General features: G+C 48.2%; 1 protein-coding gene across 2 annotated transcripts in view; it reads left to right on the forward strand.

Annotated features, from left to right (window-relative positions):
• Window positions 1-25991, forward strand: part of LOC144113433 (A.superbus venom factor 1-like) — a 119187-nt gene that overhangs the window by 22802 nt on the left and 70394 nt on the right. For both annotated transcript variants that reach the window (XM_077646504.1, XM_077646505.1), the window contains exons 7-10: window positions 2860-2944; window positions 3870-3975; window positions 22744-22989; window positions 25432-25590. In XM_077646504.1, coding sequence (XP_077502630.1) covers window positions 2860-2944; window positions 3870-3975; window positions 22744-22989; window positions 25432-25590 — 596 coding nt within the window. The remainder of the gene's footprint in view (window positions 1-2859; window positions 2945-3869; window positions 3976-22743; window positions 22990-25431; window positions 25591-25991) is intronic.

Below are 25991 nucleotides of genomic sequence, written 5' to 3' on the forward strand. Positions count from 1 at the left end.
GGTCGGGGATAGTTCCTTTCCTGCATTGTAATACCGCTCCCTGCATTGTCACGCTAGCAGGTTCATGAGAATCGACCGACGCCATTGGTTGGAACGGGGCCCTTGACGGGGAAAAGCCGCTTGGTTCTTGAGTTGTCGATGCAATACTTGACCTTGACTGACCTTGACTGACCTTGATAAGCTGCTTAGCAACAGCCCAAAGTTAAACGTCAGATGTCCAAATGTAATTGACCGTGCGCGACACGATGGCGACCTTCAAATTTGGCCCGGGCCATTTCCAAAATTTGGCACGGAACGCCCGTAACATCTGACCTTGTCCGAGTTGGTCCAGAACTGATGTCCACCCATAATTGAGCATGCCCGACACGACTGCGACTTCCAAATTTGGCCCAGCCATTGCCAAAATTTGACCTTGGCTTTTCGGGAAAGCTTTCGCACTATAATAGGTTTAACCATGTTAGAACCTTAAGGTGTACCATGTCTATCAAAGGTACACAATGGTGCCTATGTCCACCATGGCAGCTTGCCTTTGATCCATGACCCTGACACTTGACATTTCACTCTAGATAAGTTTCGTCGAAGTGGCGCTACTGTCAGCTCACGTGACATGACGTCAACGTAGGGCTTGTATATAAACGCTGCGTAGCCGCACTTGCTTCATTAGCCATGGATGAAGAAGAGTCGGGACCATCCGTCTAGCCATGCCAAAGCTATCGCTCGACCTTTGGGTATAACCGTGGTTAAACCCTGCCCAACTTTTTTGAAAGATATGGAACTTCAAAGTATACATCTTATTTTACAGAAAAAAGCCTGTACGACAAAACACTGCAGCATGCATAAAACCATTGTTGGAAGTGATAAAAAATAACCAACAGCAGCTTGCACAAAAGTGCATAGCTTGTCCAAGACAGCGAAGTTCATTTATAGAGTGATGAACACTACTGTAACTTTTACTGTAACTACTGTAACGTTTACAGGTTAAAAATATAACCTGACTGCTATAGTAGGATACAACTTTAGAAAACAGCAGTTGTTAACACTGGGCCACGTTACGCGGCGTCCTGTATTACTCCGCTAGCCAATCACAACAGTGAACGAAATCAGTTTTGTAATGTTTGGATCTATTAAACAAGACGGATATCAAAATTCTAGGGCGTATAATTTTTTTTATGATTTGCTTCTTGTTCGGGTAACAAGAAAACTTTTAACGAACTAGTTCATTGTCGTGGAGGAATTCTGTGCGGCGGTCCTGAACATGGGCTGGGCTTCACTGCGGACTTAAGTTGTATACGACTAAAGGCGGCGATGGTGGCGCCAGATCACCTTGGTGCGAGATGACCGAAACTCTAGACAGCGATCGAGTTTGCCGTGCAGCAGAGGAACGATTCCTTCGAGTTCCGAGAGCGATTAAGAGTTTCGAATGCTTTCGACTCGACAGCCTTTTAAAGTTGTGATAGGGGTATGATGTCAAATATCCTCTAATGTCTAATGAGTGTCTAATGTTCTTGCGCTTTTCCCGACAAAATTACGGTCGGAACTGGTTCCAATGCCTTTTCATGGTATGCAAGAGTCATCACCTTCTATAATGTTCGAATACCTTCCATTCGATTATCATATGTAGGAGTGTTCTCATCTGACTCACTAATCCACCTTAACCCATTTTCTTGAGCGGGCCAGCTTCCAAATTTTGGGGGTCCTTAGGGATGTTTCAAAGTGGGCCAACATCCAAATTTTGGGGGTCCTCACATGTTCAAGTTTGGCGGTGCCCTATGATTAGTCTACTGGTGTCACGCGGTGTTCATGACGTCACGACACTCTTAATCACATTGATTGATCGCAGGGGGTCTTCGTACCCCTACTGGCGCAGTGGGGCAGCGGGTAAGCAATGCGCCACTGCCCCGGCAGCTGGCTGTTTCAAACTTAGCCACCGGTGGGGCTGTGAGACAAAGGCTGCTTTCCTGAGCTCCCGTAAGACTCATGCGCAGCGCCACGGTGGGGCGACTGCATTGAATTTGTTAACGGTGAACAGTGTTTCTAGCTGTATGAAAGGCAGGTTGTGGTGACGTCACGTGCCCTCTCTCGACCAATCAGGGAATTTGAAACTTTGTGTTCGCTCCGATAGGTTAACTCGGGTCACGTGATCCTGATGACGTCATCAGGAAATTGACCAATCAGGAAATTTTGTTACCTAGAAGCCAGAAGTTTTTGTGAAACGACAGCCTGAATGCTAACGAATTAAAATGAAAATAATTGGCGTAATGATTGCCGAGAAGTCGCTCTTGTATCTATTTGCTAGCCCATATTTTTCTTTGGGATATTTTTGTAAGTACGCTTAGTATTGCTTGGAACGTAATACAATTAACAGCTTACATTTAAAAGCGTCTTATATTTTATTACAAATGCCTGCGCAGAGCACAACCCGAGAAAAGCTTTGAGAAGTAGGTGCTTTTATTCCAGCAGCGATACGAAGGATTCGCGCAAAATGGTTCCCGCCACTACCGTTACCCTAACACTACTACACGCTCTTAGCCTTTAAGCGACATGAATATTGGTTATATTATTTCTCATTCTCTTGAGCTTCACAAGTTTTCTGCGTAAAAGCATAAACATTATTTTACGCTTTTTCACTCCACGCCTACGGAAGAACGAACGTTGCTTGTTCGATGGTCGCATGCGTCTTCTAGACGAAACGCACGGTTAGAAAAATTATATATGTGATGCCAAAGAGCCTTTTTGTAAGATCAACTACCCGTTTTATTAACTACTGGGAATGTTTAGTTATATTTTTAAGCAGAATATTATGTGAATGGTGTGATTTATACCAACTTTTCCTGGTAATATTTCTCCCTATTGGTGCAGTGCTTCCCAGGTTCAAGGTTGATCTGAGCGTTCCGGATTACGTACTGAGCAATTTTTCCACAATACCCTGCAGAGTGAAAGCAAGGTGAGTCGCAACCAAAATGTTCGCCCCCTCCCTCTCCCCTCAAGCCTGCTCCCCTGAACGTTGCCACATGAGGAAAAAAAACAACGATGTTGAGATCATACTCGTAAACTGCAGCTTTGCCAAGCACACCTTGTTTATTTTTTCCTTTCTTGGCATCGACTATCTAGAAGTATAAATAATATATTAAAATACATTGATAAAACTGAAGTAATATATCTGACGTGTTGCTTTTAAAATAAATGATAACACGACATTAACATGGGGAGCACTCAATGTCCAAATATTAGCTTTGTAAACAATATTGACCCTTTACCTTAACTTTCGTAAACTACAATCTACACGCACGCAGCTACAGCGCTGATACGCACTGAACCATAGAAGAGAACGAATTGCACGTATGAACCTATATTACACATAGAAACCATTACTGCACCTTCTGCAGTTCTGCCACTGCATAGGTGTGTTTCGATGGTTTCGAGCTCATGTCTTTGTTGCCTTAAAAGCGATGGCACATACCCACGGTGGGGGATTGGCCAGGGTTGGTGCGGATCCAAACAGGAGAAAATTCATCGAGGTTTATCTCAAGCGGCTGATAAATATAAATACAGGGATCTATGAATATAAATAACGAACTTTTTAAGATCTTGAGGAAATCGGAATGAAAATCGAGGAAACAAAGCGAAAATAAATATATTTTAAGGGAATCACCATGATTAAATTAATTTTGAGAGAGAAGTAAAGGCAACGAAGAGTTAACACAAAAATCTCCCGGTTTCGATGACAGCTCATGTCAGGCGTCATACAGAAATATTCTCCCTCATTTACCTCACAAATATGCGGAAATTTAACGAACATAATTGCTTTAATTGTACCTTTTTCTTTGCCAAAATGAACAACGATGAAATTGCAATTTCCTGTTTCGCAGCTTCGTGAACAAAATGCCCGTCCATGGAGTTGTGCTGCTCGAATTTGGGTTGAGGCACGAGGTTGGAGACATCTGGTGGTTTTCCAGCAGCAAATCGCCAAAACTTGTGAGAATGCCGTCATTTCGCAATTCCTTGTCTCTAATTCGCAAGTCTCAGCAGTGGATTCGTGCATGAAAACAGGCGTACGCAGCCGCTACAGCGGTATACGGCCGGTCGTCCCTTGACAGACGTCGAGCGGCTTTTCAGCCGCAAATAGACGCCGCCCAGTATTGCGCCACCTCGCCGGAGGGAGTCTGATGCGGATACGTTTCTCAAGCTGCCAGCAGAAATTATCTTGTGAGCTGCATGCCGCACAGCCTCCCCCTCCATACTCTCGCTTACGCCACGCCCACGGTGGAAGATATAGGTGGGGACACAGTGGCCCGCGCCGCTTACAGGTAAAATTCCCCAGGTTCTCTTCGCGCCACTAGACGGCTCTTCACTAAGTGGCCTGTGACGTATTAGCCGGCAATGCTTTACCCTGGTGAATACGCGCTTTTTCAGGGCAATTTTCTCGGAAACTGTTGCTGATGAAGAGAAGAAAATACTTTTGCCGCGTTGTTTTCGTACAGCTACGTTATCGAATCCAGTTTTGTGAAAACAGCGGCCTCGAGCACGCTTAGTTGAAGGTGTAGGAGCGATGAATTTTGCGCATTATTAGAACATGCCACACGGGTAAGCGCCAGCGCCCTGAAAACCAATCACCGCTCTCTTCGTTTGTTTTTTTCACCGTTGGCTCGTTAGACTTTCGGTCACTTGTTTTTAATTTCTTTCGTTCACTCAATAATTTGCTCGTGATTTTTTTTTCCTTCTCCCGTTCGCCTGCTCGAGCGCGCGCAGGTTTTGCGATATGCTATGGCCAAGCCTCCTGTCCTTAATTTAAGCTAACTAAAAAGTGAGACAAGTATGTTTCCCGAGCGCCTACATTAGAGTGAGCAGGACTCAGAGTGGTCAGGTGATATGCCCTCACTCCACCACATTGCAATATTGTTACGTGAAGGTGAGCAGGTGAAGACTGGACTACATCACAGGTGGCGATGGAATACTCTAATGGCGGTGGGCCTAGCGCGAGCGCTCCGTGCCGTGCCACTGCCCACATTGTCGTCTTCTAGTCCGTGACAATATCAAGCGCAAAATCAACCTTCGCTTCGCTGTAACGAATGAATAGCCTCATTAGTATTAAGAGGCGAATAGCGAATAGTTCTGGTCATCCCTTCTGAACTGATGCAGTGGGTGCTCTCAAACTTTGACTATAGGCCGCAAGGTGCGCCGAAACCAGATTGAGATACTTTTTTTTCATAATCTAGTTTTTGCTTCACATTTCATTCGTCCCGCATTTTTTGTGGCGTCTCCTTTGCGTTACGGCATTTCGCTGGTTCCGACTTTCCCGCCCATGCCAGCAATTCGTGGCACTGCATTTCCAATATTTTTGCTTGTACTAACAAGGGCAAAAATTCTGAGGGCACTTAAATCTGCTTACCTGGAGGAATAACAATAATAATTGGTTTTGGGGGGAAAGGAAATGGCGCAGTATCTGTCTCATATATCGTTGGACACCTGAACCGCGCCGTAAGGGAAGGGTAAAGGAGGGAGTGAAAGAAGAAAGGAAGAGAGAGGTGCCGTAGTGGAGGGCTCCGGAGTAATTTCGACCACCTGGGGATCTTTAACGTGCACTGACATCGCACAGCACACGGGCGCCTTAGCGTTTTTCCTCCATAAAAACGCAGCCGCCGCGGTCGGGTTCGAACCCGGGAACTCCGGATCAGTAGTCGAGCGCCCTAACCACTGAGCCACCGCGGCGGGCGAAAGCATGTTTTGAGGAAAGGAAAGGACGCAATAGCTCTCAGCTCTCGACATTTCGGTGGACACCTGAACCGTGCCTTAAAGCATGGACCTTCATATTCCATGCACATTTATGGTGCATGGGTCGATCGACGCCGCAAGTGGGCTTCTATCGCATGAGCCGGATCAAGGGTTGCTCGACGGCAGAACCTATCATAGATCCGTCAAGGCAACGGTTTGGTGCAACACACTTTTCCCGACCATCTCACCCCAGAAGGGCCTAGCAGCAGGCGGGGGGGGGGGGGGGGGGGGGGGGGGGGATGTCTTGATTGGAAAACCGGTGGGTATTCAGCGGCACTGGGGACCGAACCCAGAACCTCCCGAATGCGAAGCGGGTGCTCTACCACAAGGCCACGCTTCGGTCGGGTACGTCATCACTCCGAACCCCTGTCGCAAGTCTCAGAAAGTATGCAACTGAAGGTGCATATGTCATTGGTCCGAACCCATGTCGCAAGCTACCCTCCAACTTGACTAAAACATATAAGCTATATGCAAAGAGAATTGCTATGATACCCCCCAGAATGCTATACGACGAATGGCTGCTAAAGATTTTGGTGAAAGTATTCGGGAATACTGCCACCGCATTGAGGTTAAGCAATGACATCGCTGGTGTTTCGTCTGCACCTGCGATATCTGTTGCTCAAACCAGCGTCGTCGCTTCGGCGGACGCGGTTTTGGCCCCTCCCCCTCGCCGCGCGTCCCTCTGCATCATTCTTCCTCTCAACTGTCTGCACGTGGCAGCGGCCGTGACTCAGCTCGGGTGTGACGTCATCACTCCTGATCCTGTGAATTTTGCGCGATCCTGTAACGTGACTGGCATGGCGTCAGCACTCTTAAATTTCGCAGTCATGTCACGTGACTTTGTAGTGACGTTAATACCGTGACACGCAGCTCATTTTTTGAAAGTGATAATTACACGTGACCCGTTAATTACGTCGCTTAATTAGGCACGCTAATTAGTGATTACATTATTTTAGTTAGTTTTTGACATTTAATAATTTACTTATTTTTCGTAATTACAGCCAATTAATTTCTTCACTGATTTTACTAATTAACGGTGTGACATCAGTCATCACGGCATATAACACCATTAATTACTCATTATCATTAAACCTTTACAAATTCATTCGGGAGTGACGTCTTTGAGTTGACACATTTCGCGGTCATAACTGAGTCCTATAATGGTTTCGCAGTAATAATAAAATCGCTACCCTCCGACAGTTGATAACGATCACCCTAAGCAGTTTTTCGTAATGAAGAGCTATCGCTGAAACTGTATCCAAACACAAAAGCTGGAATGTCCAGTTTGCCAACATTTTGTGCTTTAAAAATCCAAAACCAAGGCTTAAGCGAGCCACTACTAATGCAATTACGCCGGTAAATAAGCCGACTTCTCAAAACCAAACACAGCAGGTACCTAGCTCCCAGCCTGCCTTAGGCGAGGTCTGCCAACAGATTATCCAAGAACTCCGATCCTTCAAGGAGGAATTTCGAGCCTTTCCAGTTTACGTGAACGCCCAATTCCAAGAAAGTCGAGAACAGATTGCAAACAGATGATACAAGGAGACGGCAATTTCTGCACTTCGGAAATAACATCGGTATAAAAGACATGTCCAAATTCGCTCGTACAATGCAAGTGGACGAGCCCTCTGATGCGGATCCAACACGCCAGCCAAACCTAGAGTAAAGATCTGGCAGTGGAATCGCCGGGGCAACAGGAGAAAACAGGCGGCTCTTAATCTCCTACCTAAGGAATCTGACCCACCGGGAGCTATCCTAATTCAAGAACCCCACCTAATACCTATTAAACTGCAAGGCTATGTGAGTTATCAGCACGACGAGTTAACAGCCACGTTAATGCATAAATTATACACTACCATTCTGCACGACCCTTTCGAGCTGGATATTGCGCACTGCTATTATACTGTTCATTTCCAAAGAGGAGCGACAAGCACGCATGTATTGAATGTATACAGCCCTCCTAAAGACACGCACACAAGATTGAATTCCCCCATAAAGAAATTTCTGAGCTTACCAGGCCATGCCCCCTGCGTGATTGGGGGCGACTTCAACGCACCGCACCCTTCATGGGGCTACCCGGCGGCGACACCGAAAGGCAGAAAACTGGCAGTAGTGACGCAAGAAGGGCTATCGATCCACACCGATCCCACTTACCCTACGAGGCTGGTAAACAGTGTTAGTAGAGATATGTGTCCGGACCTGACGCTCACCAAGAATATAAACAGTGCCATTTGGAAGAATACCGAACAGCAACTGGGAAGCGATCACTCCATCCTCTCTCTAAAGATAAGCACAAACGCGTGCAAGCGCAAAGTAGGTATCACAAGAATTACGAACTGGGACAGGTGGAGACAGGCCCAGGCATCTACTGCAAACCCTATTACAGACCTAGAGGAAGGGGTTAAGGATGAGGTGCAAACTTTGAAAGCCTTTACGAAAGAGGTCTGCACGACAGAAGATTGCCCAGCGGTCGGTCCGCACCTTCTACATTTATGGGAAGCAAGACGCTCATTGGCAAAGAGATGGCGAAGACAACGGCGTAACCGCAAACTCAAGAAAAAAATATAGGAGATAAACAAAAAGGCAGAATCCCACGCCATATCCTTGGACAGACAGAACTGGAATACGCTCTGCGATGGTATTCAGGGGAAGCTAGGTGTGTCAAAGACTTGGAAGCTCCTGCGTGTCCTAATCGACCCCAGGAACAGCAAGTCGGCCACTAATGACAGGCTCGCGAAGATTGTACACACCACCCCGGGTACTGACACAGAGTTGATGGAAAACCTCAAGACCAGGTATCTGTACACGGCCCAAGTCGTGGAAGAACCTAGTATTCTGTTCTGCCGAATGCCAAGCTGCACATCCCACTCACGAAATAATAAATCGAAGCGGAAACCGCGGCCATGGGAAAAAAATGCAGCTCCAGATACAGGGGCCGTATTACGTGTCACAAATTCTCTCAAAAGTTATTGACAGTGACGTCAAAATGACGAAACGAAGAGACGTCACCGCTTGACGCAACGAGGAATCAGCGAATTACAGCAGGGCAGCGCCCCGAGAGCATTTATTTGCACGCCGAGGGGCCGTCTGCTAAATTTTTGTAGAAAGACTTAAGAAATACGCAGCGATCAAAATAACTAATATTTTATTTTGCCAAAACATTGCGTTTAAAGTTCGAAAATATTAAGCAATACAAAAAGCGTCTGATATTGTGCTAATAAATTTGGTGGTGGGTAACTTTTGCTGCCAAGGGGAAGCGCTGCCAGCGGTAAAACGTCAAGCCGCTTTGCACGAAAGCAGCCGATTCCACGCCGTGTTATTGCTTTTTTTACGCGGCGCGAGAAACGAAGCTACTGTGTGGTTGACCTAAGTGCGCAGAAAAATGTGAACGAATGCAGTGAAGGCTACGAGCCCGCCGAGCGAACTTGCAAGGAGCACACGGAACGAAATCGACGAAGACAACTTGTTGAAGTCAGTGTCGTTCGGCTCCTTCGATCTGTAACAAAAATGCCAAAAGGCGAGGTGTTGCGTTATGTGACGAGTGGTTGTTTGTTTCTTTCCCCTTGGGAAACACAAGACGACCATGTGCACGAAGTGCCATTTGCTGGGAATAATAGTGCTTTGCCAGCATAAGCGTGTCTTATTTATATGTAGCTGTGTGTCACAGAGGTGACGACGGAACCCACCCTTCTGCGCACTAACTTTACAAACTGCCTCCAACACCCGCTGTACGCATTTGCTCACATTCGATTGTGCGATGCAGACGTGCGCCTCGCTACCAACGGCAGCCTGAAATCCGCCCGTGGCAAAGAACCGCGGTTGCTCAGTGGTCAGGGCGCTCGACTACTGATCCGGGGTTCCCGGGTTCGAACCCGACCGCGGCGGCTGCGTTTTTATGGAGGAAAAACGCTAAGGCGCCCGTGTGCTGTGCGATGCCAGTGCACGCTAAAGATCCCCAGGTGGTCGAAATTATTCCGGAGCCCTCCACTACGGCACCTCTCTCTTCCTTTCTTCTTTCACTCCCTCCTTTATCCCTTCCCTTACGGCGCGGTTCAGGTGTCCAAAGATATATGAGACAAATACTGCGCCATTTCCTTTCCCCAAAAAACCAATTATTATTATTATTATTAAGAACCGCAGTGCAGACAGCACCTGCCGCCGCACCGGCAGCGCACGCAAACCTCCCAGTTCATCGGCGAGTTCGTCGCATAGCCACTCCACAGTCTGCTTCTCCAGTCGAAAAAGGCGTCGAAACAGCTCGTCTGGCAAGTCAAACAGTCAAACGCGTCTTCGTGCGCCATCCTTCGCCGTTGCTCGCGCTGGCGCAGCCGACTCAGTCATATCGCCAAGTACACCACTGCCATTTTCTGTCAAAAACGCAAGTCAACATGACTGCCTCGAGACTGTCACAAAAAACTGTCCATTAGCGCCTGCATAATTAGGTGTGCAACGTCATTTCGGCCACATCCGTGACGTAACCTGCAGCCACCCATGACGCAAAAAAGCAAAATGGCCGCCGGTCACGACCGACCACTAGGAGCGAGGCTAATTCGCGCCTTTTTGACAACTTTGCTAATTGACAGTTGCGTAATCCGGCCGCAGATCAAAATAACAGCGAAGCTCTTATTTAACCTCAGCCATGCTGGTGGAATGCTTCAACGAGCAGCATTGGGCTACAGGAACGTTACCAATATCCTGGAAGACGGTCGAGGTTCGGTTCATTCCGAAGCCGAACAAACCCCTTAAACTGGATAACCTAAGACCGATTTCGCTGACCTCGTGTTTGGGGAAGCTCATAGAGAGGGTCATCTACACGAGACTGAGTAGATTACAAGACTGAGTAGAAGAGAGCAACCTCCTACCTAACACTCAATTCGGCTTTCGCGCTCACCTACCGAGGCAGGACGCCCTCTTGCACCTGTACAAAGATCTCCTTGAGACACCTCCCAAGTAACAGGCAAGGGCCATCCTGGCACTTGAATTGAAAGGATCGTTTGATAACGTTCTGCATAAAAATGTTCAGCAAATCCTCGCCGATACGAACTGTGGCGCCAGAACCTACAACTATATCAAAAACTTCTTATCAGCCAGGCACCACTATAAACTTCGGTGGAATAAAATCAGATCCCATCACTCTAGGCCAGAGAGGAACTCCGCAAGGGGCGCTACTGTCACCTCTTTTGTTCAATTTGGCTATGAAAGATCTACCAGACCTCTCCGAAATCCCGGGCATCAAACACAAATTGTATGCGGATAATATCACTGCCTAGTGCAACTCGGGGAGTGACGCCGAGATCGAGGAGAGTCTTCAAGCAGCAGCGGACACGGTGGACTAGTACGCCAGGGAAAGATGCCTCCAGTGTGCGCCGGAAAAGTCCGAGTTGCTCATCCTGAAGAATCTGGGGACACCCCTGGCGCAGAACATCACGGTGTATATAGACAACAACTCAGTACCAAAACCCAAGGAGATCGAGATCCTAGGGCTGTATATCCCGCTGGGGCGACAGAACACCAACATGAAGAAGCTTAGAACGTCCACCGAGCAAATCCTCCGGATGATACGTCGTATCAGAAATAAGCACCATGGCACGAAGGAAAGGGACGCCATACGCTTAGTGCAAGCTTTAATGATCTCTCGGATAATGTACGGGACGGCATTCCTTAACCTCTCCAGGTCGGAAATTGAAAATTTGGTAACACTGATCAGGAAAGCCTACAAGACGGCACTGGGGCTACCAAACTCCACACCAACGGCAAAGCTCACAGTTCTAGGAGTGCATAATACCCTCAAAGAGATGTGGGAAGCACAATGGCTCTCACAACTCAATAGGCTCGCACTCACAAAACCAGGTAGAGATCTGCTCGGAAAGATCCATATTAATCTGCCCTATACGATAGACCAAAGGGAAGAGGTACCACGCGATGTGAGGAGGCGCAGCAATGTGTACCCCATTCCGCGGAGCATGCATCCCGCATATAACATGGAAAGGAGAAAAGCAAGAGAGGAAGACCTGCAGAAGAAATGGGACGAGCAACCTAACATCCTTTACGTGGACGCCGCAGGACCAAAGAATGGAGTGATGACTATTGTGGTCTCAAAGCGTTCGGGATCGATGGTGAACTGCGCCTCGATAAAAACATCTAACCCCACTCCCGCAGAGGAAGCAGCTATTGCATTAGCTATAGCATTTACCCCAACGCTGTTGTGCTCACTGATTCCCAGAACGCCTGTCGCAACTTCAATAATGGATTAATTCACAGGTCAGGGTTGTCATTGCTGATTAAGCATACACCCAGCCAAGCCTCAGTCATCTGGTTTCCCGTTTACCTGGAACTACCAGGAGGAAACGAAGCCGCCCACAGGCATTCCCGAGCTCTTCTATACTGGGCGTCTCCCCCTGATGACCATTAAGAGTGCTTAACTGCTTTAGCAGTGTATGCTGACAATCTCGCACCATGCAGAACAGCCAGGAAGGAGTACCCAACACCACATAAATCCCACAATAAGTTAGAAGAGAACACCCTTAGGAGACTACAAACCAATACATACCCAACGCCAGCTAAGTTACATCAGTGGTACCTTACACTATACTCTCCGCAGTGCCCACACTGTGGAGGGGTAGCTAACCTCTACCACTTGGTCTGGGCATGCCAATTTACAATTTAATCCCACAGTTGACACCATTCCAAATCCCTCAGAGGAGCAGTGGGAGGCTATTCTGCTCAGCGATGATCCTGACCGTCGGCACTGGCTGGTGGGGTGGGGAGGCAGCGCAGCAGCAATAACCAGTGGACTACCGGGGTAGGCGGCCCACACACGTGTTATACGAATATTAATCAAATAAGGATGTTTTCAACCAATCAATCAATAGCAAAATACTGATATGAAAAACACATTATCTCACTGAAACACTTTTTTTTCACTGCTCTTCATATCTTCAGCTGAGCCATAAGAGTAGGAAAACAGTTTATCCGTCGGAACAAAGAAAATAAAGACATGCAATGTTTGATCGACCTGTGCAGACAGGTTGCTTGTTGAAACACAAACTTTCCCCACTTCTTTTGGCCTTTGTGTATGCACAAGAGACAAGCATGCACACCACTTTCTCCACTTGACAATCTGGACTTCTTCAGAGTGCATCAAAGAGCAAATAGTATTTTAAGTAATCAACTGGAAGGCATACTGAAATAAGCAATTTATATCAAACTGAGCAAAAGAAATTATGGGCTCAGTGCGACCAACATGAGTGAAGTTGTCACAGTGCCTGGGCAAAATGTGAAGGAATTATGCACTCTTGTGCAAGCACATAACGAACATAGTTTGATGTATATGCAGTGCAGAGGTGGACATGACTTGGGCAACCCACACTGAAGAAAAAAAAAAGACCTAACACAGCCTACATGAGTGTAACATAGCAAAAAACACATTCAGGTAAATGAAGAACAGTGTCTGTATCTGTGTCACTTCACACTGTAAAGTCGTACACTTAAAGGCAGAGCTTAACTGCACCCCCCCCCCTCCATTTGTTTTTGCAAAGGAAGTAGATGCATTCTCAGCGAAGTCACAATGTTTCGTCAATGCAGCCTCAGTGTTCCGTCTGTTTTATTTTTTGTGCACTGGAAAGATGCCAGTGTTACAAACCACCAACTAGGCCAGCTGTCTAAGTTAGCGATATAGTTTCCAGTACACTGACAATGACATTCACCCAGTCCGTGCCCAGCATGGTTTACAAGTCCTTGCAGTGCGGCAGTGTAGCCCCAGCCGCGCTTGATCACACGATGCTCGTCACCTCTGTTGCACTGCAGCTCTCTATGGACAGTATCTCATATCCAGTCATCAGTGGCTGCCGCTGCTCCAATAGTGAACACATTCTTGGTGTTGCATCAACGTAGTCTGTTCTGTCAGGGCTGTCTTTTGTTCCCTAATCAGTGTAATCTGAGTTCACATTAGTGTAGTCTTCATGTACTGTCAGTGCCGTTTTCATGTACCATCAGTGCGGTCTCGTGTACAATCCGTGTAGTTTCAGTTAGCGTCTACATAGTTTCAGTGTTCCATCACTGAAACGATGCACGGGTTTCAAGTCCTTGCGTGTAACGGAGTATCCCCAGCTGCGCTTGATCACCCGGTGCTCGTCACCTCTGCTGCACTGCAGCTCTCTATAGACATTACCTGCCGCTGCTCCTATGGTGAATGTATTCTTGGTGCTGCCGGTGTTGCATCAATGTAGTCTTATTGTTCCCATCAATGTAGTTTTCGTGTACCATCAGTGCAGTCTTCATGTGCCGTCAGTGTAGCTTCAGTTGGCGCCTATGTAGTTTCAGTGTTCCATCACTTTGTTTTTTTTTTTTGTGTGCTGGAGATATGTCATGTTGTTACAAACCACCAGCTAGCCCAGCTGTCTATGCTTACTGATGTCCTTTTTAGTACACTGACAATGCCATTCACCCAGTCCGTGCCCAGCAGGGTTTTCAAGTCCCTGCATGTAACGGTGTATCCCCAGCTGCGCTTCACCACCCAATGCTCGTCACCTCTGCTGCACTGCAGCTCTCTATGGACGCCACCTGCCACTGCTCCCGCGGTGAATGTATTCTGGTTGCATCATTGTAGCCTTAATGTTCCCGTCAGTATAGTCTTCATGTATCGTCAGTGCAGTCATCGTGTTCCGCCAGTGTAGTTTCAGTGCTCTGTTAATGTAATTTCAGTGTTCCATCAATGTTTTGTGTGTGTGTGTGTTGCAAGGATGTGATAGTGTTATAACCACCAACTAGCCCAGCTGTGCATGCTTAGTGATATCCTTTCTAGTGCACTTACAGTGTCATTCACCCAGCGCGTGCACAGCACAGTTTTGAAGTCCTTGCAAGCATCAGTGCAGCATCATCCGCAATTATATCGGAACCAAGGCGTCATGTTTTCTTACAGCTGCGGTGCGACTGAACATTCCTACATAATTGTCAACAGACTTCACACACTTTAGCTAGTGCTTGGTCCAGGCATTCTGGAAGCGAGGGCGCACGCTTTGAATACAGGGCAGGGTTCAAAGTTCCAGCGAATTCCTCACACACCATGCTTCAACTCGACTAACATCTTAGTGCACCGAATCGTGCCGATTCGTCAGACAACTCTGAACCATCTGCGCCAAACGGGTGGGCAACAATTTTGTCACCAATGGCGACACCAAGTGGCACCAGTCTTGGAACCCGCTCAGACGGTACATATATAGCGGAAAGCCAGCATAGGGGGTAAACCGGCCGCCGTGCCAGCTCGATGACCGCGCGCGGTGGGTCACATTTTAAGGCGAAAACCTTTAATGGCTCATATTACCACTTAAGACAAAATAGTAATTAGTCATAAGTGGTTGAAGAATTAGTCATAAGTGGTTGAAGAGCGTGACACCGGATGTGTCATAGTAATTAGTCATAACCAAAGTCTTTAATCATAGTCGTTAGCCATAACCAGTCATTTGACAGAATTAATCATAGCCATAGTCAAACCAACTTTCATTTCATTTTCCTTCCCTTACAGCGCGGTTCGGGTGTCCACCGAGATATGTGAGACAGGCGTCATTTCCTTTCCTTAAATTGTCCAAGGGGCAAGGCGTTGCGCCGAACGGGCGATGGCGTTCCGTGGACCACCTGGCAACGTTGCAACACGCTGTGGCGTCCCAATCTAGACGCCTCCTGAACGCCGATCGGGAAGCATGCCGCCTAAACGCCCTTTGTAGCCAGTCTTTAGTCAACAACTGCGCCACACATAAGCGACACTGGCATCAACACCGCGATAAAGGCTTTCGCCTCACCGCACTTTAGGTCAACAAAGTGTACCCCTGAATTTTTCCACGATGTTGCAGTTTTTTGATCACATGAGCGGCCGCCATCTTGAAACCTCGGACTGGCAAGAAACGTTCTAATGCGAGTGGTATGAGCTCACGCTCTTAAAACCACGTAACATGTAAGTCACGCACACCTCAGTCGTGTTCAGTAAAAGAACACACATGCGTTCTGCGCCAGCTGCCGCGAGATACACATGCATCGAGGCTGGTTCATGGCAACATTTCTCTGCGATAAGCTGTTTGAAAGTTCACGCTGTTCGGTATGCTGGCGATGCCAAGGCTAGCAGCCGACCATGCCTGCACTCGAGCATTCGTTTTGGAAGCAGCCAGCGCCAAGCTGCACCTGAACTGCCGGAACTGTCGCTGCAGGCTAGCGGCACCACCGCAAAACTTTACACAACTGGAGCAGCAAGTGCCTGCGAATCAGACGAATTTTAAGCTGCAGACCGGCTTGGAGAGAGAATGCGTGAGCAACGGTTCGATGCGTGGCTGCTCACCAACGACCGACACAATTATGGCAGAGAGTACAGCCGCATATGCTTGAAAGTTCTTTAAGCGGCACAAAAACGAAACGTTGCGCTTTGCTCTGCAGAATACAAAGAGTTACGCACCCGTGGCAGGCTTTTTCGCAGTCCACTGCATGACGACAAAACGGATCAAAGGCCGGCGCTCCTTCCAGCCTCATGGAACAGAGGCCAAAACGCTTGTCGAGGATGTCCGAACCAGCGTTGCCAACGGCTTGGTAACTAAGAGAGCAGGAAACGACGAGGACGAAGACGAGAAAAGACAGAGACAAGCCAGACCAGCGCTGCTTAGGTTTCGCAGCTCCGCCAGCACCGCAGCTCGGGAGGCGGCTGAAACAGTGGTCACGGGAACTAGTGGCGCTGTAGTCGTTTTTTTTTTTTACATCGACTGCCGGCGCGATAGTTTCGTTCGCTGCAGTAACGACAAGCAGGTCGAATTTTCAAGCTGCTTTTTGCCCGGGTGGTACTCTTAGTAATTGTTAAAACTTCGCTGTGGTGAGATCTGCCCGCTTGGTGACTTCAGGCGAGTGCTAGACATGCCATCCTGCTTTGCGCCCGGCTGCACAAGTGGCAACGGACACGGTGCCAGCGATCATCGTTTTATCACATCGCCTCTCGATGACAGCCAATTTAAAAGGTTGGGGCAGATACTGCGTCGAAAAAACAGCTTTATCGCACGTCTTAAGTATGTGATCGTGACTATGAGGATAATGATATTACCAAGGACTACAAGCACGTTGTAAACGGGCAAGTGCGAATTACTCGCGGGAACCGCGCGCTGCACGGTGCCGTCCCTGGACTCTTTCCTGTCTTCTGGAGCGAATCTAAAACTAAAAAATGCTCAATGCAGGCGAAAGTTAACCGGACAGCGCGCTTTCATGCAGGCTTAGAAATCCGCAGATCCTTGCATCGACAGTGCGCATACGTCGTCTTCAAGCAAGCCGTTTGTATACACCCATTTCAAATGAGTCCATATGACGCGCCGGCCACTTTCCTGCTAGGCTGAGACCAGTATTACCCATGCAATGACGCTTGGTGACCTGGCGACTGCGACCCTACCCTCTACGGACTGGCGACATGAAACTATAAACGATGACATACCGGAGAAAGTGTGCGGAGTTTTCTACTCCTGCAAGCTAGCTGCAGGCCGTCGAATAATCCTGAAGGCTATTGACCGGACGATGGTGGCCGCGTCGTGTAATGGCTAGAACAAGCGGTACAAGGAGCTGTGCAGATATGCAGCGCATGTCACCGACTTTGAGAGAATCCTGATGGAAGCAGGTGGCTTAAGCATCTATAAAAACGAATCTTGACGAGCAGTCGGTGAAGTCGGAAACTGTTCACCACAGACAACTGCCGCGTGGGAGAAAAAAGACCAAAGTCCTAGCACTGAAGTCCGCACGCTCATAAGTTACAGACCAAGGAATACAAAGAGCGCTGGTTGGTCTTCCCTTGCAACGCCTGGCGTTCTTGTCCTCCACGGTGAAGCTGCAACCTCTGCGAAGTGCGAACCAATAGCTTGGTTGAACACCCCATTAGCGTTCTTGTCATCAGCATGTGGCATGACAGTGCATAGCTCAATGCTTGAGCACTGAAAAAGTTCTGCAATAACATCCGATTGTTATTAAGTGATATAACCGCCGAAAGAAAAAAAAAGACTGGAAAACTAAAGCGCTTGGGCGGTATGATACACACACAACATGTAAGAAGGCGAAGCACGCCTGTTACATGTCGTTCGTCTCAATCTCGGTGTGTGTACCCTTGTGCTCTCCAAGCAGTGTGGCTTTTTCACCATCTACCAATAATAGCAAGGCCACATTCTTGCTTTGCTCTCTATGGAAAAAGTGATTCACCTGCAGGTATGGGTATGCGACGCTGCCAGTCTTTCCGGAGGCGTAGCAGACGATGCGCGAGACACGTAGAAATGTGCGACTGCATCGCCGTTTGTTCCAGCGACGTAGCCGCACCAGCTAGCGGGCAAGCTGCGAAACTGTCTAAAGACATCTGTCTAGAGGGAGCTGTCTAAGGACGTTGCCAGGAGCTTTGTGCTCCATTCCTCTCGGGGCTACGGATAGATGGATGGAAGATAGGAGGGTCCCTTTTGAAACGGGGTGGCGGCCGTTTGCACCATGCTCGGCTTTTTTCTTACTTCCTTTGTGTTTACATGTGCTGCAAATTGCTATTAAAATTCGCCATTTTCTTTAAATACGTTTTCCTACACTTCTAAGCCTCGCCTTTCTGATCACCTCCCTGGTTTTGAGTCACCAATCTTCCAATGCCTTTTTGCTAACTTCCACTGCAGATTTATTTACATAAAAATTGTTATCTCTAAACCCTATGGTCTCAGGAAGAGCGACTGTGCCTGCATCGCCATCCGGATGGACGCCATCACATTTGAGTATGAGGGGTTCAATTGTTTCTACAGATTTATCACACACAGCACATGTATCATCTTCGTTAAACTTCTTTTTGTAGCTTCGCGTTCTAATACACCCTGACCTAGCTTCAAACAGCACGGAATCGGGTGTTGAGCTTTCATACGATTCTTTCCTGATCTGCCTTTTCCACTATCGATATGGTTCTACACTATGCTTCTTTTCCATTGAATTAATGCAATTTTTGCATTCCGCGTTTTTTGCCTGTCGTTTAATGCTCTTCCTCTCTCCGTCCTCGTGTCCGGCATACTTACTGGTTAGTTCCCTAGCTCTTTTCCGCCATTGTGAGACAATGCTCTTTCTGTATAAGTATTCAAATACCTTAGCTGCCCACCTGTTATCGTCCTTTTTCCTCAGGCGTTCTTCATACGGTATTTTACTCTGACCTCCCCGTGCTTCGAACAATGTCCAGCCCATATACCCCTGTACTGCCTCGTTAGTGCTTTTCGCGTGGGCACCTAGTGCTAATCCTCCAACATCTCTCTGATTTACTTCTAGTCTCGACTGAACTTCTGCCCTTAAGCACAAAACCGCATTCCCGAAAGTAAGCCCCGGCACACCATTATTCCTTTCCAATTACCTCTCAGTACTTCATATTTGTTGTACCCCCATAATGCCCTATGTTTCATTACCCCGGCATCTCTTCGCCCTTTTGCCCTAAGAGACAGATCGTGATTTTCCGTGTATATCTGCCCTTCGCTTATCGATACCCTGAGATATTTGTATCAGACCACTCTGGGTATTTCATGGCCTCGTATTGTGAATTGTAAGCCCCTTGTATTGGCAGCACCTAATAAGATTTATCGTTGAAAATTCTTACACCTGACTTAGTTGCGCTAAAACTGAAACCTACAATCAACCAGAGTTTGCAAATTTTCCTTGTGGTGTGATTGTGTGTGCGTGCGCCCTCTCGACGGCCTAGGGGACTCCCTCTCAGCGTGCCCCGTGTATGAGACTGAGTAATGGCGGCGGGGGGCCGCTCCTTCGGACTGTTCGCGCCCGCGCACAATGAACTACCGTGCGCGGGCGTCGGATGTCAGTGCGGACTCCATGGACGTTGTGCCATACCGCATGCGTATTACATTCTTGTGAACTCTGCTGTATTATATTACCAATATCCTCACCTTATCCTTTCTATCTGTCCCTCACCTCTTTGCTTTCCCTCCAACTATCATCTCAATATCACTTTTTTTTTTCCGCTGACCCCCGCTCAGGTGCTCCTAGTCACGATAGTAGATGCCGGGGGGGGGGGGGGGGGGGGGGGGGGGTAACTAAAAAGTGGAACAAACCATGTTTTCCGAGCGCCTACAGTAGCAAGACCATGATCGAGTGGTCAGGTGGTATGCTCCTCACTCTACCACATTGCGATATCAAGCACATCAACCTTCTCTTCGCTTCGTTGTAACAAATGAATAGCCTCATTAGTATTAACACGCGAATAACAAATTATGCTCGTCTTACCTTCTGCACTGATGCATTGTGTGCTCTCAAACTTTGACTGGAGGTCGCAAGGTGCGCCGAAACAAGATTGAGATACTCACTTTTTTTTTCAAAATCTACTTTTGGTGCACCATCTCATTCGTCCCGCACTTTTTTGGGCGTATCCTTTGCGTTACGGCATTTCACTGGTCATGCCTTTCCAGCCCATGTCAGTAACTCGTTACACTGCATTTTGCAATATTTTTGCTTACAAAGGCAGTAAAATTGCTACTCCTATACGCGATAACGCTCGCCACCAGACATTTTTTTTTTTTTGTAATGAAGACCTATCACTGGAAATGTGTACCATCCGAAAACCTGGATTGTTCAGTGTACCAAACGCTTGTTCTTTGTCGCTTGGTGTGCTGCAGTTCGAGCGATTTCAAGCAAAACACTGAAATGAAAAACACATTATCTGAATGAAAGACGTTTTATTCTTTACTTCACTTCATATCTTCAGTTCAGCCGTAAGATGACTTGAATAGTGTATCCGCTAGGACAAAAATAATAAAGGCATGCCTTCTTTGATCGGTGTGTGGAATCACGCTTGCACATGAAGTGGCAGGAAGTTGTCGGGCCTTCTTTCGGTTACAGCGCTACGACTGCTGCTGGCGACGACACAAGGAACTGTTCAGGCCACGCGAACGGCTTGTGCGACAGAAATGAGCCGTGCGATATCAACTGGTCGCCATGCAACGAGATTATTCATGCATGTTTTTGTTTCTTCTGGCGAAGTTTCACCGCTAGGCCACGTTGACGCAGCGATCAGGAGCCCGGTTGAGAGAAGCGTGGCCTGTACTTTATCTGGTTGCTTGCGTCCTTTGCGTCGCACGTGTTGTGTCCCCACCTATAATCTTACACCGTGGCCACGCCTACGCTTCGCGGGTAGTTTCCAGCGAGGGATAAAGGGTTATATTCACCACTACGAATGGTGTTGCTATGCATGAATCCAAGCGACACCTCATTCAAGTTATCAGTTGAGAAACGAGCCTTGCGCATCTGTACTGTTCTCCGCCTGTATGAAAAGAGCGAGGTTCCTTGAAAGCTTTTCAGACGTATGGGGAACCTGCGCTACCAAGGTGGCACTGCAATTGTTCCATTCGGTGACTCAAAACTGCTTTTGTCAGCCGCTTGGGCCCATGAAAACGCGAGAACACATTCTGCGCGATTAGATACCCGCGTTTGGATGACAGCATTCATTGCCTAGCTTCTCTCGGCGTAGCCCAGATAGCTGACGCACGGCACGTGCGCCTTCGACAGAGCCCGGAGGCTCACGCCAATAAGCGCCTGAAGGTGGCGCGGAAAAGTACTAAGAGTACTACCCAAAACAGCTTGATCTTCTCGCTAGGCAGTGTGTTATGGCGCTGCAATCGGCACCGCAAACTTCAGCGCAAGTTCCCCATAGCTGAGTACCGTAACACTAACACCCCTTGCACTGAAGGGCGAAATTTTTTACTTGGCCACGATTTGCCGCCTAGTGCGGTAGTGCGTTCGGGAACGTACACCCAATGACTCGTGGTGATTGTTGGAATAATGGACGTTGTTATTATAACAAGTAACATAACTGGCAATCATTTGCGTGATGTGGTACGAATCCAGACGAACTTAATTTGATATGCCGTCTGTTTTTTGTCGATATTTTTGTACCAGTAGCTCTGCTTCGTGGCTACAGACCCCCCCCCCCCACACACACACACATAAAAAAAAACTTTCATAGTATTCGGGAGCAAAGTCATAGGAAAAGAACGCGGAGGGACTTTTAAGCGGAGACTAATCCATTCGCATGGTAGACCACGATGACGCAGCTAGAGTGAACGAAGGCGGCCAAGGCGACCGCTGCGATTATTAGCGCGATAGATTTAAGGCTCCCGTTCTGCAGAAATCAGGCGTCCTCGTTGTCGCGCTGTGAGAGAAAAATCCTCAGAGAAGCAACGTAGGTGGGCCCCCTAGATCACGTGGCCTTCTGACGCCATCACAACCTGCCCACCGGATTGCGAGCAAACTGCCCACCGGGTAAGTGGCAGTTCAATTAATGATTGCTCGCAAGAGGTTACTCGGAAAGAGCAACCTGGGTCGCACAAATCCCACCGGTGGCAGCACCTGCCACCGCAGGGCAGTGACCCATCTTTTAGCTGCTGCACCACTGCGCTGGTAGTGGTATGAGGGCTCCCATGGAAATATCAATGTAAAGTGGAAAATGACCAATTCCGCATATACGGCAATAACCCATCAACACTATCGCGTCATACTCTTAAGGCAGATCTTAAGTGTCCTCTACATTTTTTTCCACTGCTTAACTAAAAACTACCGCCGGCGTCATGGTTCAAGACAAAAGGCTGAACTCTCATACTCAGGAGCTGACAGATAGCGTTTCTCATTTTCGCACGCCCGAACAATGTCGTGTTGACTGTTTAGTTTTACGTTACGCGTGGGGCTTTAGCAGAACGCGAACATTCACGCCTCGAGAGAAGCCCGTCCAGATACAGCGTGATGAAAGAGCCTGATCAAAGCTTCATCGCACCCCCTCCCCCTGTAGCTATGCGTTCCGGCGGCGCGATTGGCACCGCGGAACCTGCAGCACAAATTCTCGATAAAATTTTGCCACGACAGAGCTTTTAATGCACGGCATACAACCAGCTCTTGTTACTCAGTGTATCAGTGGAGGCTAAGAGCAGGTGCTGAATCGATACATGCGCTTCGCAGCTCGAGGGCGGCGAAGCTCATTACATTCTGAGACGAGAAGCCCTGGAACCAAACATTGGAGACAAACTGCCCGACTTACACGCCACCCACGGTCGCCTCGTTGTAAAAGCAACGGTCACAGAGGAAGCCACCGGCGCAAAAGAGTCGGCGCAAAGTGAAAAGACGGTCTTCTGCAAGACGCCATTCGTGGTATCCCTCAAGAAGAACCAGCGAAGCTTCAAACCTGGCTTGAAGATCTATATCACCGTAAGTATGAGCCGAGTTTCAATTCTCTCTTCCGATTTGTACAGCATGACAGTATTGGCATTACGCGCAAATATAGGACACCCCCCCCCGCCCCCCCCCCCCAAAGTGGCCCCCAAAAGAGCCCCCTAGAATGTGCTCCACGTACTATCCCCTTGAAAGCGATAAATAAGGAGCAGGAAAGCGAGAAAAGACTTGGACGTTAGCACGGGAGAGGGGTGTCTGGCAATGAAGAAGTCGAAGTATACTTCGAAGTAGAAGTCGAGGCTTTACAGCTATAGAGTTACGGGTAGATTAGCGATGAGTATTATCACGTGGTGGTATAAACGCCGTGGAAGATGAACGAGCCGGCTGACGTGGTTTCCGAATGAGCTCTTTATTGGGCTCACTTGCGCCCACTAACAACTGAACGAATCGGCGGCGGTGGCAGCAACGAGCGTGCTCAGCGGTCGTCTAGGGACAGAATGCCTGCCGATCTCAATTTATAGCTTGCTAAGAAACTTCCAGATAAAGCAAGGCACCAAAAGCTGCTACAACAATATTGAACAATGTAGAAGCAGGTGCCAGTGGCCACTATCAATCGAGATAAATCTTGTCGCATCTCGCGTCAAATACAGAATGATAAAGCCACGTGCCGGGGACTCTGAGAGTGAACAGTACAAAACTTCGCGGCAGTGTAGATAACAAAACATTCTGCAGAATACTTTGTTGTTGTTAGCCTTATAGACATGAAATCTAATATCTTTTAAGAGCTGACAGGGGAAGTTCAACAAATGAAGTGGATTACAATAATATTTATTTCGCTCGCAACATACATGTCAGCGAATTTAAGCAGTGAAAAAAACTGTGGGATATAGAGCTTGCAGACACCACTCTGTTGTTAACGAATTTTTTCCCGAGGTCAGTGAAACTTGCAGCACAAAAGCGGTTATTTTCAATGATTCCACGCAATCAGTATCAACATCGTGTTCTCCGCTAGGACATTGGATTAGATTGGATCTTGGGGCTTATCCGTTTATAGCGGGCGGACCTTACACTGAAATCCTAGCCAGCTTTTTTGGGACACTACGACGGAGTCTGTGCCGCCGTGTCGTCACCACCACCCATCACTTGAGCCTATTCCAATTTTCAAGGCGGCGTTTAGTTAAGAGTACTAGCACGTTCGCACTTATTCCAAGGACGGGACATGCAAAACCTCCAGATAGTTAACTTGCATGCTGTAAACTATTTGAAACACAACCCACAATAGCCGGCACGGTGGCTCAGTGGTTATGGTTCTCGGCTGCTGATCCGAAGGACGCGGGTGCAATCCCGGGCACGGCGGTCACATTTCGATGGAGGCGAAATGCTAGATTCCCGTGTATCGCGCGATGTCAGTGCACGTTAAAGAACCCCAGATGGCCGAAATTACCCGGAGCCCTCCACTACGGCGTCCCTCATAGCCTGAGTCGCTTGGGGACGTTAAACCCCATAAAACAACCCACAGTAGCAATACCGGCTTCATGCCCCTAGCTGCTTTTGGGTATTGCAGAGGGCACGGCAGCCCTTCCCTGCATCATGAAGTAACTTTTACCCTGTCTGGTTGCGGACATGGCTGAAGGCGCAGTTGGCAGTCTGTGTGTGTGTGGGGGGGGGGGGGGGGCGACAAGATTACATGGCATCATTCGACATTGCTACTGCGAGGAAAGGTACGGACATCTGCCAGTTGCCGTCGGCTTACCAACGCCGTCTGATAGAAAGGTTCGCGGTCACAGGTCTTACGAGTCAGCGAAAAACCCCAAACGCCTGGGACAGACTTGATGCGGCGTGTGAAAGTGCGGCACAACTTCTCACGACTTATCGTGAGTCCCGTTCTTTCCGTTTCTTTCCCCCGTTGTCGCTACCGCGTCTCCTGGCGCCATGTCGAGATGTATACGTAAGGCCTGATGCAGTTAACATCTCTGCGTGTCCTTTATTTCCTTTTCTCTTCCCCTTTGGAATGATGTGTCTTTAGAGCCACGCTCTCTGAATTCGATCAGTCATCACATTCCTCGCAAAGGCACCCTATATCTCTTGCTACAGGTCAGCCACGTTTACTTACAGACAAGTCTTATGATTCGCTTATGTTGTTGTATGCTGCTGAAAAATATTAAATGCTTCATTCATGCTGTTAAGACACCAGTAGGTATATATGAATTACCAGCCCAGCATCTCTAAGCACCTGCGCAAATGCGTCCAACTCAGCGTTTCTCTTGTAAATATCACAACTGAAGTTTGAAGGAATGTACAACCCTAATAGAGACTAGAAAGCGCAAAATACATGGGACGCAGGCAGTGAAGCTGGCCCTGTTGTTAGTAACCAACTGGCCTACAACTGTACTCTCCCAAGTTACAACCCTAAACTCAGGGAGAAGTGCGTTGCCAAAAACTAACAAGCTAATTACAACATGTTCTCGCGCTGTGCAGGCTGAAGTGACGTATGTGAACGGAAACCCAGCCGCAAACGTGCTCACAAAGGCCACGCGCCTGAACTCAAGAGACACCTTCACGGCCAGGACACGCAGTGACGGCGTGGCAACCTTCCTAATTCCGGTGTCCTTCGAAGATGGAACCCTGTCCGTCAAGGTAAGAAAACTGCTTCGTTGTTTGGGCACTGCCACAGTCCAGTAAGCTTGAGCGACAAAAACTGTGCCGCTCGTGCAAGCTGACCAACTTGTTTTCGCTGCCCGAGCAACAACAGCTTTAGCCGTGAGTCACACCACGTTCCGGTCACAAAGCAGCGCACCGACACCGCAAATCGAGCTCGGTACGCTATGGCGGCGGTCTCCACTGAGCGCAGCGCCAGACACACAACGCTTCGGACAGCAGCTGCACCGCGGAGTGCGTGAGGAGATGGTCTGACGGCACGCAGTTCGCTTGACTTGGCGTCGCAGGTTCGGGAGAAAACTTGCTGCTGTTCGTCGCTCACTGCACAATCAGGAACGCTGAGCGTCCGCAGCAGAGCAAAAAAGAGTTGCGAGTCCGTT

Source organism: Amblyomma americanum, chromosome 1, assembly GCF_052857255.1.
Source record: "Amblyomma americanum isolate KBUSLIRL-KWMA chromosome 1, ASM5285725v1, whole genome shotgun sequence".
Classification (NCBI taxonomy): Eukaryota; Metazoa; Arthropoda; class Arachnida; order Ixodida; family Ixodidae; genus Amblyomma; species Amblyomma americanum.